Source organism: Chrysochloris asiatica, unplaced genomic scaffold (assembly GCF_000296735.1).
Source record: "Chrysochloris asiatica unplaced genomic scaffold, ChrAsi1.0 scaffold00004, whole genome shotgun sequence".
NCBI lineage: Eukaryota > Metazoa > Chordata > Mammalia > Afrosoricida > Chrysochloridae > Chrysochloris > Chrysochloris asiatica.
The window spans coordinates 45,800,566-45,815,531 of record NW_006408522.1 but is presented as its reverse complement, the minus strand read 5'-3'; the positions used below and the strand labels follow the sequence as shown (position 1 = coordinate 45,815,531).

General features: G+C 39.0%; 1 protein-coding gene across 1 annotated transcript in view; it reads right to left on the bottom strand.

Moving 5' to 3' along the window:
- The window catches only part of RYR3 (ryanodine receptor 3), a 775,913-nt gene that overhangs the window by 162,636 nt on the left and 598,311 nt on the right, over positions 1-14,966 (bottom strand). The window contains exons 46-48 of the mRNA XM_006831810.1: positions 5,795-5,915; positions 3,563-3,732; positions 67-287 (exon numbers count right to left, since the gene is read on the bottom strand). Coding sequence (XP_006831873.1) covers positions 67-287; positions 3,563-3,732; positions 5,795-5,915 — 512 coding nt within the window. The remainder of the gene's footprint in view (positions 1-66; positions 288-3,562; positions 3,733-5,794; positions 5,916-14,966) is intronic.

Sequence of the window (14,966 nt, the reverse complement as noted above, 5' to 3'; positions counted from 1 at the left end):
GGATTCACTAGTTTTCAGATTATACAATTAAATGTATACACAGAAAACATGGGAAGGAGGACTTACTTGCAAATGGCAAGCAAACATTCTTCTATTGTATCCCTCTGTGCTTTGGTGAGGGAACGTCCCTTGGAAAGCCTGTATATTGTTTGTAGTGTAGAATCCATCAAAGACGTACAGTGTTCTGTGCCAGCGAACAAAGGGGCACATCTTGTGAGGAGTGGAAGCACAGCAGAGCATATGTATCTATTTAATGCAAGCGCAGCCTCTGTGGTACTTAGAGAAACCTAGGCAAAGGGGATCAGAACACTGGTTACATTCCTTGGGAAAGGCAAGACAAAGTTTACCCTGAGCTACCATGGGACAACTTTACACCATGACACCAGATCGGTTTCTCTATTACATTAAAAAAATAATAATAATAATCAGTTAAAATAAATGAACAAAAAAAATCCCAGCAAATAAATAACAACAAAAAAAGGAAAGGTTAGTTGATTAGTCTAAATTCATCCCAAATGGTCCTAAAAATTCATCTCTTCCTTTCAAGGGAGGATTCTGAACCTGTATTAAAACCAACTGGTTACCAAGTAACACAGCATCCCTGCTGTTTCCCAAGTCCAACTGCCAGGCTACACCATCTATGATAATCTAGTGTGTGCTCTATTTTCTTACCTGATAGGGTAAGTTGTCCTTTGTTATTTTAAGATTAGTAACTTCATAATATGGAGCTCTGGTAGCGTAGTGGTTACAAATCGGGCTGCTAATCTCATGGTCAGCACTTCAAAACTAGCAGCTGTTTCATGGGAGAAAGATGAGGCTTTACAGCCTCGGAAACCCTGTACAGGATCACTATGAGTCAGAACCAACTCCGTGGTATATAACAACAACTTCATAATGGTTACAGGCCAAGTGATCTCAAATGGACTGATTTTGTGGCAGCTTTATATAAAAACAAAGTAGCACTCTGACCCCATGCCAGCTAATTTATGAGCATTGTAAGCAACCTTTTATCTGATAAATGACATAAGGGTAGACACATCGCCAATGGAACCAAACCCTGTATGAGAAAAGTGTAAAAGGAACAGCAAACTAGGGCCATCTCTAAAATGCTCACATAACTCTTGTTCACAATAGTCTTCTATTTTGTTCATTTAAACAGGCTGAATTCAATGAAGACCCATTCAGTGACACAAAATATAGCCAAATCATGCTTCATGACCATCTTTGGAAACTGTAGCACTTCAAAAGAAACCTTGAGGTTCACAGAAATTAAATACTATCATTATTTACTGTGGCCTTCATAGCCACGATACCAGTTACACAGCTTCTTGTAGCTTAAGATCTAACAAACTGCTTTCTCTGAACTGTACACATTTCTGGGTGCCCCTATTAATGCGCTGAAGTTTGTCTCTAATGCTCACGCTAGAACAAACAGCTAATCTTTCACATTTAGCACTTCAACACACACTTGTTAAAATGAAGAAGAACACAGCTTTGATTTCAGGACTTTAAACCTTTTCAAAAGAGAAAGTTTGTTTTGAGGTATTGACTGAATAATTTTTTTTTTTCTTCTTTTTTTGCAGATGGCACTTAGACCAGGATATGGCTTCAACACCAGAGGCTAAAATAGCACTTGTGGTTTGTGTGATCTATAAAAAATGAAATGCTTTGATCAGGAATCTTGTTATATATTTTTTAATCATGACATTTATAGAGAAAAGAATGATAGAAAAGCTTAGGAACAGTAGTTGTGGAAGCACTGTTTTGGTTTTTCAGAATCATGACACGCCTCTAACACCTTCAATGATAACCATTTCTCTTCCTGCATGACAGACAGAAATGGCATCCCCATACAGATGGGTTCTACTAGTGCTTTTTACTTCTGGGTTCACATGTAATCCCATCCACTTACAGTACTGGCCAGCTGACCACTCATTACTGACTTAAGACTTTTACCTCTGCTGGACACCAGGTGGAGCTTTTGAGAAACTTTATAACTGAAGTAAGAAGACATGTCTCTGGCTCTTTTAAAGAATGCAAGAGTTAAAAAGGCAATCCTGCAATAACAGTGATCTATGGTGGCCTGGTGTGGCATTGTATGATAAGCACTGGACTGCTAAATGTAAGGGCAGGAGTTCAAATGAACCACCTGCTCCTTGAGACACTATACATGGTATAGTATTTGCTCCTTGAAGCAATTTGGGTAGATAGATATATGGACAGAAAAAAAAAAGGAGTTAAAAAGAAACCGTGCTTGTGATTGATCAACAACAATAACAATAATAATAATAAACATTTAAAAATCCACTTTAAAATGTCAAGATGTATTGTTGTTAAGTGCTGTCGAGTTGGTTTCAACTCATAGCGACCCTGGATAGGATTTGCAAGGAGTGTTTAGTCAGTTTGAACCACAGACCTTTCGGTTCAAATGGATCTTGCGGTCCAGCATATTATCCTTGAGTGCACCACACCAGGGTTCCAAGAGGTTATTAAACTTTAGCTAATCTAGTTTGTCTTTCTTCCTTGGACTCCTGGTACCCTAGCTTGCTGCTTAGGCCTGATTTCAGACCTCGGGTACCTCTGCTCTTTAACTCCCATTTTGCTATCTGTTGATGTTACGTTCCTCTACCTCATCCTTGCCTTCTCACCTTATTATTTACCTTTACTGTTGTTTACTGCTATCGTGTAGGTTCCAACTCGATCCTGTATGGGGTTTCCAAGGACTAGCTGGTGGCTGTGAACTGCTGACCTTGTGACTGGCAGTCCAGTGCTGATCCTATAGCCCCTGATTGATTACTGAGCTTTGTCCTGCCTCTGACTTCAGAACTATCCTTCCTGAAATTGAAAGATTGATAGTAGCAAGAGTATTTTCAGCCATATAATGCTGCCAACCAATCTTTTCCATAAGCTTTAGAGTCATGTTGCTCACCAAAGGGTGATTTTACCTCCCAAGAAATGTTTGGCAATAACTGTATTTGTCACAACTGGGAGGCTGGGGAGGGGGTGCTACTGGTAAATGCTACAATGTACAGAACACCAAAGAATTATTCAGCCCTAAATGCAATGGCTGAAAACCGCTGTAATTGAGGGAGCTGCATTTAATATTTGAGATCAAATTTACCTATTCCAGAGTCGATGGCCCAAGAAATGAAGTTCTTCCATTTCATGAAGCTACTGTTTTCGCATCCTTTATAGGAGGAGGACACATACAATAACATACATGCATATATGATCAGTAAGTGGTAGTGGCGGTGGTTATATGCTGTGGAGTTGATTCCAACTCACAGCAACACTATACAGGGTTTCCGAGGCTGTAATTCTTTATGGGAGCAGAAAGCCTCATCTTTCTTCCATGGAAATGCTGGTAGTTTCGAACTGCCGACCTTGATTGAGATTAGCAGCCCAACTCCATCCGTAAGTAGACAGAGAAAAATAGTTGTGTCTGAGTTGACTCAAACTTGTGGGGAGCCCACGTGTGATACAGTAGAACTGCATTTAAATGCAATCATGCTGCTGATTTTTCCATCATGGGGAAACACTTCTCTTTGTTTTAGTAACTTACTGTGTCTAGAGAGGCCGAGGCTCTTAAGTCAGGTAGAAAGCCAACCTCCAGCAAGTGGAGCAGAAAAGTCTGGTCCTTAATACTGTAAACACGATCCAGGAACAGCACCATGGGTGCCTTGTGGTCAGGGCAGAAGTTGGCTGCCATGTCTGGCTCGCTGACTGACCCATCTGAAAGACACAGAGAAAATGTCACGTCTACTTTTCTGTCTGCGCAGTCTCAAGAGGCAACATAGAACTTGTCTGTCTAGGTTTGTTCTCCAAAGAAGCACTAGGGATATTTGCAAATAATACAGTGGTGGGCTGGGCGACCAGCTTATATCAGCATGGAAGAGCCAGATGTTAAAATTTCAGGAACTTTGGGAGCCAAATGTTAAACATACCCTCCATCAAAAATTAAGACTCATCATTAAATTGTATTTAAAAAGGTATTAAATACTCAAAACCCATCACTTTCAAATTAATTCACTCTATTGTACAATAAACTATACTCACGGTTCTATCTACTGTACATGAATGCTCAAAATACAGGATGATGGTATACGATGTGCACACCCCAGCCCACTTGTGTTCAGCAGTATCACAGTAAGAGCTTAAAATGGGCCCGTGGGCGTACTCAGACCCTAGAAATAGTCAGAAGCTAAGAATCAGGGCTAAATTTATGGCTTTGTTGATTGATGATAATAAAACGAGGGAGGAAATGTTCATAAAGCAGAATTAAATTTAAATTTAAAAGCATTGTAGTGTTGTCTGCAACCATTAAGAATAGCACAATAACTGAATAAATAGTCTTTCATATATGAAAACTATTATCTGGTTTAGAAGAAATTGAAATCAGATCTAAGAATTGTAATCTGACTTTAAGGCAAAAGTTCAAAAGATAAAGTGGGGAATACTATGAACAAAGGAGTCCTGGTGTGGCACTGGAGGATAAGCAATCCACCTCAGGGTCAGTTTGAACCACAAAGTTGGTGGTTCAAACTCACTAGCTGCTCTTCAGAACCCTCTTCAGGGTCGCTGTGAGTCTGAACTGACTCAACGACACTTAACAACAACTATAAAAAAATTAAAAAAAAAAAAAAAAAGAAACTGGGTTGGAGAATAAATATAGAATTATGTGAGAGGATATAAAGGACTTTCTCTGTTGCTTCTCTTCTTCCTCCTCTTCCCTTTCCTGATTCTCTATACTCCTTCAATTTCTCCTCCTCCAGTTTTCCTATGCACTAAAAACTAGGTAAAGACAGGCCCTATTATAAATGCGCACATCATGTCTACAAGGTTATTTACAGATCACACTTGAAATTATAGAACTTCAGTATACCATGAGCCCAAACTCTCCTTTAAATTAGCAGAGGGACCTTGCAGATTGGAAGCTGTCTGCGTCTCCTCTCTTGAGCACCAGGGGGAGCCAGATATGAATCCTGAGGCAAAATGAATCTCTCAATGTTTGTGTTCTAAGAAGCATTTTTTTTTTTTTTTTTGCGGTGGGACATTAATAAGTGTTTTGTGCTGAGAAATTTGGGAAACACCAAGACCATCATTTTCTCTTAGTATTTGCAGATTCCGTATAATCAATGTGCTTCATGAAGTTATAAAAATGATATAGTCCACTGCATTTTCCAAAGGTATTTGATGCCAACTCCCTTATGTATAGGTGTATCTATTACTGTCTTCTATAAAAGTGTCCCAAGCAACACATTTGGGAAACAGTGACAGAACTATGCAGTCTTTCCAACTGCTCCATTCACTAGGACAGTAGGTGAAGTATCGCAAACGAACTGACTGCTTTAGGAAGAGAATGAATCTTGTAGAGTTAACGCTGACTGGTGTCCATTGTCATATGTAGCACTGGGGATGTATGTCTTGGGCTGAGTGGTGCAGAAGGATGCCTGGGTCACTCTGATCTGTCTGATGCCCAGATTGGCTACACATTCTTGGGGGACATTGAAGCAAAGGAAAAGGATGGTCTTGGTGAAAGCTCTCTCTCCCATCCCACCAGCCTCTTTTCAGAGGGTTCAAATGTTTAGAAGGTTATGATGATTGGACTGTCTGTATCTTTGGGGAACAGGGTATAGGACATCTAAGAGAGAGGAGAGAACAGCTAGTGGGAGACAGGTGAAGAGAATTCTCATCACCAGAACAAGAATAAGACATCTCCCCTGTGTAGGCTGCCTTGCAAATAAGAGTGTGGAAGGAAGGCTACGTCAGAGAGAGAGCTTGGAGCTGCTGTTACCTTTGTTCAGTGAGGGCAGCTTCAGGGGGATGCTAATGATCCCAACCAAGTCTTCCGTGGGTACCAGGGAACGTAGGATGGACCGGATTCGGATGGCTTCCCCTTTTCCTGTCTGGATAAGCTGTAATACAGGGTCAGAGGATAAGATTAGACAGATGAAGTTCCCACATTCCCGGCCCCAGCTCACCTACAAAATGGTTCTCTTTGGGAGTGTGTGTGAGGGTGGGGGAGACAACAGTTCCATGTTTTCCTAACTGCTCCAGATACCTGTGTCACAGTTAAAGGAAGGTGCTTCCTCTTGATTTTCTAGAAGAGGTGCTACTGAGAGAATAATCCTACAAATGAAGAGTGTTGTGAAGGTGTGACATCGAGTCTCAGCAGTAAATGTGTAGCTGGTTGGTGGTTTATCTCAGTGGGATGCAATACAGACAGCTCTCAGAAGCCCTGGTTGTTGTTGTTGTTATTGTTAAGTGCCGTTGAGTCGGTTCTGAACCACAGCAACTCTGTATAGTGTTTCCGAGGAGCAGCTGGTGAGCTTGAACCACTGACCTTACAGTTCAAATGGCTTTTCAGTCTGGCGTGTTAACCCGTAGCGTCACATAATGCAGCTACGAATCCAGACTCTAGAGGTCTAGAAATGCCTTATGAATTTCAATTACCTAGGAGTATGAGTGATGGTGGGGTTGGGAGTGGGTGAAGGAAGTGAGGAGAATGCTAGAGAGAATTTGACCATCTTGGTGAAGTTACCCTGGGGTAGCAGTGTGCACTGGACCCACATAGCTAGAAATGGGCCAACAAGCATTTTCAGGTGTCTGTCCTTCTACATGTGTGGTTTCTAAAGTGGTAGTAGCACATATACTTCCAGGTACAAACCTTCAGCAAGGAACTGAGCTGTCCTGATCCCAGGATGGGCTGTGCCCCAGGTTGGCGGGATGGTATGCAGAAATATGAGGCTTACTGAACCCACAGAAAAATCAAGGACTATCTACCCATCTTGGCTGCCACCTCTCATTCATCTGGGTTGAGAGAAGGTAGCCAAATATAGCGGAGGCCCAAGGGAGGGGCTCTAATAAGGTGTGTATTGTAATATGCTGGGAGCGAGAACTAATCAGAAGGAAGAATACCCCTCCCCCAGACAGAGCTCTTCGGGCTTGGCTACTTCCAGATTAAGCAAGTTATGTAATTTACCTTTTGAAATAATGAGAGGTGCCTAGGGAAGCTGGGGTCCCTGACCTTCCCCATCACACAAGGCTATGGAACACCTAGTGTTGTGCTTGACTCCCTTTTAAGTTATATCTGTCTCTTTAAAGGCACCGCAATGGAAAGGTGGGGCAGTTTAGCCTCTGCCATCAAGACTTAGGTTTTCTTCTAGACACACGATATCGTAACCTAGATTCTCTCCTATTAGAATCGTTTCTGTAAATGCTTTTGAGTGAATTTGGAAAAAGGAGAGATTATGTATTACGTAAGATGTTGACCTATTAGTAAAAAGTACTATGAGTTAAAAAAGAGCTATTAGTAAAAAAAACATTTTGATGAAGTGTTTTTCAAACTACAGACTATGACGCATTGTTGATGATGTTAAGTGCCATCAAGTTGATTCCAACTCACAGCATCCTTGTAAAGGGTTTCTAGGTAGCAGCGCGGTGAGTTTGAACTGCCAACCTTGTGATTTAAACTGACCTTTTGGTCCAGTGCATGATCCCCTGCAGTGCCACACCAATCATTGTTGTTGTTGTTAAGTGCCATCGAGTTGGTTCTGACCCATAGCAGCCCTGTATAGGGTTTCCGATGAGTGACTGGTGAGCTTGAAACACCGACCTTGCAGTTCAAAAGGCTTTGCAGTCTGGCGCATTAACCCACAGCGCCATACCAATTATTAGTGTGTTGTGAAATCAATTTAGTGGGTAACAACCAGCATTAAAAATCATGAATTAGCTTAGTAAACAATAGAAAATATTTGCATATAGTAGGGTACATTTTGCTTCTGGAATATGTGTACACTGTTTATATTTCCTATTATGTGTTTTATGGAGTTCTGGTGTGGCAATGTAGGATAAGCACTGGACCACAAGGTTGGTTTGAAATACAATTCTGCGGTTCAAACTCACCAGTCGCTCCTCGGAAACCCTATACAGGGTCGCTAAGCGTTAGAATCAACTCAACAGCACTTATCAACAACAACATTATGTGTTTTGGGAAACAAACTTTCAAAGCCACTACTTTGGGTCTGTCTCTTACTGTCATTAAAAAAATACCGCACAGCAATGTTAACTTGGTCGTGAACAAATCTCCCTGATGTCACCATTCAGATCAGGCCCAATCTGCATGGTAACAGCCTTTGGGAAGTGCTCTGGAATCATCTGAATGTTATTGCTGTTGTTATTAGGTGCCATCAAGTCAGTTCTGACTCAGAGTGACCCTGATAGGGTTTCTGAGAACGGCTGGTGACCCTGTGGTTCGCAGCTAGTACACATACGACAAGCCCATGAGAAAGGTACCTAAGCTCTGAAAGGACAAATCAAACACCTGTTTTAAAGACTTACCATGGATGGAAAGTCCTAATACTATTACAATGGCAATACTCTCCAAACTAAATTACAGATTTAATGAAATCCCCATCAGCATACCAGCTACCTTCTTTGTAGAAATTGACAAGATAACTCTAAAATTCATACGGAATTTTAAGGGACTTAGAATGAGTTATGTCAAAACAAGTTTGAAGAGGAAGATGAAAACAGAAAGACTCACACTTTCTAATTGCAAAGCTTACCATAAAGCAACTGTAATCAAAACAGTGTGGTGCTGGCAGAAAAACAGACACATAACCCAAGAGAATAGGATTTAGAAACCAGAAATAAACCCACATTTATGGTTGATCAATACTTGAAAGGGTGCCAAGATCATCTAGTGGCAAAAGAAACATCTTTTCAATATATGATACAGGGACAACTAGATCTCCATATGCAAAAGAAAAAGGACTCTTATGTCAGTGACCCAAAAAGTAACTCAAAATGGGTCAAACACCTAAATGTAAGAACTAAAGATGCACAACTCATGGAAGAAAACATGAGCAAATCAAGATGCTGAACTGGGCAAAGGACTCTAAAACAGAACATGGAAAACATGAGTAACAAAAGAAAAAACAAATAAATAGACTTCATCAAAATTAAAAACTTTGTGTTCAAAAGACACTGTCAAGAAAGTGAAACGATAGCCAAAAAATGGGAGGAAATATTTATAAGTCATGTCTGATAATGGACTTGTATTCAGAATGTTTAAAGAACTCTTACAACTCAGTAATAAACAAACAATTAAAAAATGGGCAAAGGACCTGAATGGATATTTTTCCAAGGAAGATAAAGATGTCAACAATAAATAAGCAACAAATAAGCATGACATCATTAGCCATGTTGTTGTTGTTGTTGTTAAGTAACGTGGAGTTGGTTCCAACTCATAGTGACCCTGCACAGGGTTTCTGAGGCTGTAAATCTTTACGGGAGCAGAAAGCCTCATCTTTCTCGCATGGAACAGCTGGTAGTTTTGAACTGCCGACCTTGAGGATAGCAGCCCAATTTGTAATCACTGTGCTACCAGAGCTCCTTAAGTGAATGCAAATCAATACCATAATGATTTACCACTTCACATGCACTAGAATGGCAAGAACAAAGTTTGATATTAACAAGTGTGAGACTGTGAAGAAATTGGAACTCTCATTACTGCTGGTGAGAACATAAAATGGTACAGCTACTTTGGAAACAGTCTGATGAGTTATGTGACTCATAATGATCCTGTCGAGGGTTTCCAAGGAGCAGCTGGTGAGTATGAACCACTGACCTTGTGAACAGCAGTCCAGTGATTACCCTACAGTGCCACACCCAGGAAGAGTTGCCATATGATCTTAGACGTGTGGTTGTCATTGGTGTTAGGTTCTGTTGAGTTGGTTCAGACTAAGAGCGATTCTATGCACAAAAGAATATAATGCTGACTGGCCCTGCACAGTGGCAGCAGCGATGGACTCAAGCCCCCAAATCTTCTCTATTGTTGCCCTTGAGTCCATCGCTGCTGCTACTGTGTCAATCTATCTCCTTTTAAGTCTTCCTCTTTTTCGCTGACTTTCCACTTTACCAAGCAGATGTCCTCCTCCAAAGACTGATCCCTCCTGACATGTCCAAAGAACAAAAGATGACGTCTGGCTATGATGGCTTCTGAGGAACACTCTGATTGTACCTCTTCCAACACAGATTTGTTTCTTCCATTGCACTTTCAATATTCTTCTCCAATATCATAGCTGAAATGCATCAATTATTCTCTCGTCTACCTTATGCATTATCCAATGTTCATAAGCGTGTGAGTTCACTGAAAATACCATGTTTCAGGGCAGGAGCACCTTAGTTCTCAAACTGACATCTTTGCTCTTGAACACTTTTAAGAGGTCTGTGGAGCCGATGTGCCTAATGCAGCAAGTTGTTTCATTTCTTGATTGTTGCTTCAATGAATGTTGATGGAGGATTCAAGCAACATGAAGTCTTCAATAACTTCAATATTTTCTCCATTTATCATCATGTTATTTATTCGTCTAGCTGTTAGGATTTTTGTCCTTTATACATTGCCTTGTAATTCATACTTAAGACTGTGGTCTTTGATCTTCATCATGAATTTTAAGTTCTCTTAGCTTCAGCTTCCAGTAATCAAAGTTGTATCATCTGCATACAACAGGTTGTTAATAAGGCTTCCTCCAATCATGAGGCCATATTCTCCTTCATATGATCCAGCTTCTTAGATTCTTGTTCAGAACATAAATGGAATAATTATGGTGAAACAATACAACCCTGGTATATGCCTTTTCTGATTTTAAATACTGATTTTAGTATCTCCTTGTCCTAACATTGCCTCTTTGTCTATGTAAAAGTTCCTCATGAGTACAATTAAGTGCTCTGGAATACCCATTCTTCACAATGTTATTCAGAAGTTTGTCATGATCCATACAGTTGAAAGCTTTTAAATTGTCAAAAAAATCACACAAGAAAACATCTTTCTGGTATTCTCTGCTTTCATCCAAGATCCATCTGACATCAGCAATGATATTCTTCATGCCACATCCTCTTTTGAATCTGGATTAAATTTCTGACAGTTCCCTGTTGATGTACTGTTGCAGCGGTTTTGGGAGATCTTCAGCAAAATTTTACTTGCATGTGATATGAACTATATTGTTTGATGATTTCTACATTCATTGGGTCACCTATCTTTGGAATTGGCACAAATATGGATCTCTTCCAATAGGTTGAATACACATTTATGGCAGCTTAAGTCATATTAGCTAAAAAGAAGAAACATACTATACGGCTATAAACACATGAACGGATAAACAAAATGTGACAAAGTTATACAATGGAATATTATTGGACCATAAAAAAGAAGCAGTACTGATACATGTTACAACATGGATGAATCCTGAAGACATTATGCAAAGCAAAACAAAACAGTCCAAGAGGTTATATTTTATAAACTATCATTTCATTTATATGAAATGTTCAGATCAGGGAACTCTATAAAGAAAGCAGATTAGTGTTTCCTGTGGACTGATGTTTGTTGGAGAGGTATAGGGAAAGGAGGTAAAAACTAACTGTTATGAATGGGGTTTCTTTTTGAGGTAATAAAAATATAATAAAACGAACTCTTTTGATGGTTGCACAATCCTGTGAAAACACGAAAACCACAGAATTGTACATTTTAAGTAGATGGAATTATATGGCATGTGAAACTGAACCTCAATATACCTGTTAAAAAACAGTCTACACACACACACACACACAATTATTTTTTTTAATTTAAAAGTCTACAGTTTTGTGTGTAAGTTTTCATAGGAAAAGTGCTGTAAGATAAGCATTGGATTGCGAACCACAAGGTCATTGGGTTAGACCCACCACCTGCTCCTTGGAAACCCTATGTAGGGTTGCTATGAGTCGGAATTGACTTTATGACACTTAACAACAACAACCTCATCAAAGCGTTCTGAGGTGACCTTGGTTAAGTTATAAGAGTCGGAAAATGCAGGGTTCAACTAGACCAGCACAACGGTTACCAATAAAACAACAAAAATTGTCTCAAAAAATATCTACAGAATAGACTTCTGGTTTTGGCAGGTGGCAGAGCAGAGTCAGGTAGGGCAGGCTCCATGGGGGAGGGGCTGAAAACCTAGAGAAGCTGCTGTCGCAAATCTTACTAGAATTGAAGAAAGAAATAGATAAATCTACAATTATAGTGGGAGATTTTTAATACAGCACTTCGAAAAGGGACAAAACAACCAAAAAGAAACTCGACAAAGTTACAGAGCAACTAAACAACATAATCAACCAACTTGACCTTGTAGATGTGTACAGAGCATTCAACCCAACAATAGCACAATACACACTCTTTTCCAGTGCACATGAAACATTCTCCAGAATTGACCATGTGTTAGGTCACAAAGCAAGCCTCCATAAATTTACAAACATCAAAATGCTACAAAGCATCTTTTCAGATGACAATGTTATCAAATTAGAAATCAACAATAAGAGCAAGGAAATAAAGTTGAATACATGGAAACTGAATCACACCCTGCTGAAAAACAACTGGGTAAAAGAAGGAATTAAATGTGAATTCATAAACTTCCTAGAAAGAAATGAGAACGAAAACTCAACATGCCAAAATCTTTGGGACATGGCGAAACCAGTGCTGAGAGGACAATTTATTGTGATAAATGTGCACAATCAAAAAGAGGAAAGAAGCAAAATAACACATTAACACAACATGTCCAATAATTAGAAACAGACCAACAGAGGGAACTAACAGCCACCAAAAGAAAAGGAATAATAAAGATTAGAGCAGAAATAAATGAGATGGAAAACAGAAAAACTATAGAAAGAATCACCAGAATAAGAAGCTGGTTCTTTGAAAGGATTAATAAAATTGACAGATCATTGGCAAAACTAACAAAAGAAAAGAGGGAGAAGACACAAATAACTCGCATTAAAAACCACATTGGCAATGTCACAATGAAATAAAAAAGATAATAACAGAATACTATGAAGAGTTGTACTCCAACAAATTCGAAAACTTAGAAGAGATGAATACATTTTTAGGAAACCACAACCTACCTAAACTTATACAGAGTGAAGTAGAAAACCTGAACAGACCCATAACAAAAGAAGAAATTGATCAGGTTTTCAAAACACTCCCAACCAAAAGAAGTTCAGGCCCAGACAATTTCACTGGTGAGTTCTAACAAACATTCAGGGAAGAACTGTCACCAATTCTACTCAAATTATTCCAGAATATAGAATAGGATAGAAAACTTCCTAATACTTTTTTTTTATGAAGCAAGTATAACCCTCATACCAAAACCAGGGAAAGCCATCACTAATAAAGAAAATTATAGACTAATATTCCTCATGAACATAAAGCAAAAAATCTCAACAAAATCCTAGCCAACAGAATCCAGCAGCACATCAAAAAAAAAAAAAAAAATAGTACATCATAACCAAGTGGGTTTCATAAAAGGGATGCAAAGATGGTTCAGCATTAGAAAAATAATCAATGTAATCCACCATATAAATAAGAAAAAGGAAAAGAACCATATGATTATATCTATTGATGCAGAAAAGGCATTTGACAAACTCCAGCATCCATTCCTGATAAAAACACTCAATAAAGTAGGAATTGAAGGGAAATTCCACAACATAAGCCAGAGCATATATACAAAACCAACAGCCTAAATCACTCTCATTGGAGAGAAACTGAAAGCCTTCCCTCTGTGAACAGGAACTAGACAAGGATGCCCTATTCAATATTGTTTTGGAAGTCTTAGCCAGAGCTATATGGCAAGACAGGGAAATTAAAGGCATCCAAATTGGCAAAGAGGAAATTATACTCTCTCTGTTTGCAGACGATATGATCCTATACATAGAAAACCCCAAAGACTCAGTATAAGAAAGCTACTAGACATCACTGGAAGATTCAGCAAAGTAGCAGGGTATTAGATTAACATACAAAAATCAGTTGGATTCCTCTATAGTAACAATGACAACACTGAAAAGGATATTAGGAAAGCAATATCATTTACAATAACCACCCTATGGATGCAATATTTAGGAGTAAACATAACCAGAGAAACAAAGGACCTATACAAAGAAAATTATAAAACACTACTATAAGAAACCAAAAGAGACTTACAGAAGTGGAAGAACATACCATGTTCCTGGATAGAAGACTCAACTACGTGAAAATGTCAATACTGCCTAAAGCAATTTACACATATAATGCAATTCCAATCCAGAGTCTAACAACATTCTTCAAAGAGATGGAAAATATAATTATAAACTTTATATGGAAAGGAAAGAGAGCCAGGATAAGCAAAGCATTGCTTCAGAAGAACAAGAAGGTTGGAGACTTCTCACTGCCTGATTTTAAAATCTACTACATGGTTACAGTGGTTAAAACGGCCTCGTACTGGTACCATGAAAAATACATTGATCAAAGGAACAGAATTGAGGATCCAGAAATTAATCCATCCACATAGTCAACTGATTTTTGACAAACTGCCTAAGTATACTGCATGGGGAGGAGCTAGTCTCTTTAACAGATGGTGCTGGTAGAACTGGAAAGTGATACACAAAAGACTGAAACAAGACCTTTACCTCATGCCTTATACAAAAACCAACTCAACATGGATTAAAGACCTAAAAGTGAATCCCAAAATTATGAAAGTCATCAATGAAAATTCAGGGACAAATGTTGAGGGCTCTAATACAGGGAATAGACAGACTACCAAACATTTTGAAAATTACACAAACAAAAGTAGACAAAATAGATGAGTGGGGCATACTAAAAATTAAAAACTTATGTGCATCAAAAGACTTCACCAAAAGAGTAAAAAGGGAACCCACAGAACGGGAAAAAATCTTTTGCAATGTCATATCAGATAAGGGACTCATTTCTAAAATATATAGGAAACTACAACACCTCTACAAGAAAAAGCAAATAACCCAATTAAAAAATGGGCACAGGACATGAAAAGACACTTCACCAAGGATGAGATCTGGGCAGCCAGCAAACATATGAAGAAATGTTCACAATCACTAGCTATTGTTGTTGTTGTTATGTGTCGTGGAATTGGTTCAGACGCATAGCG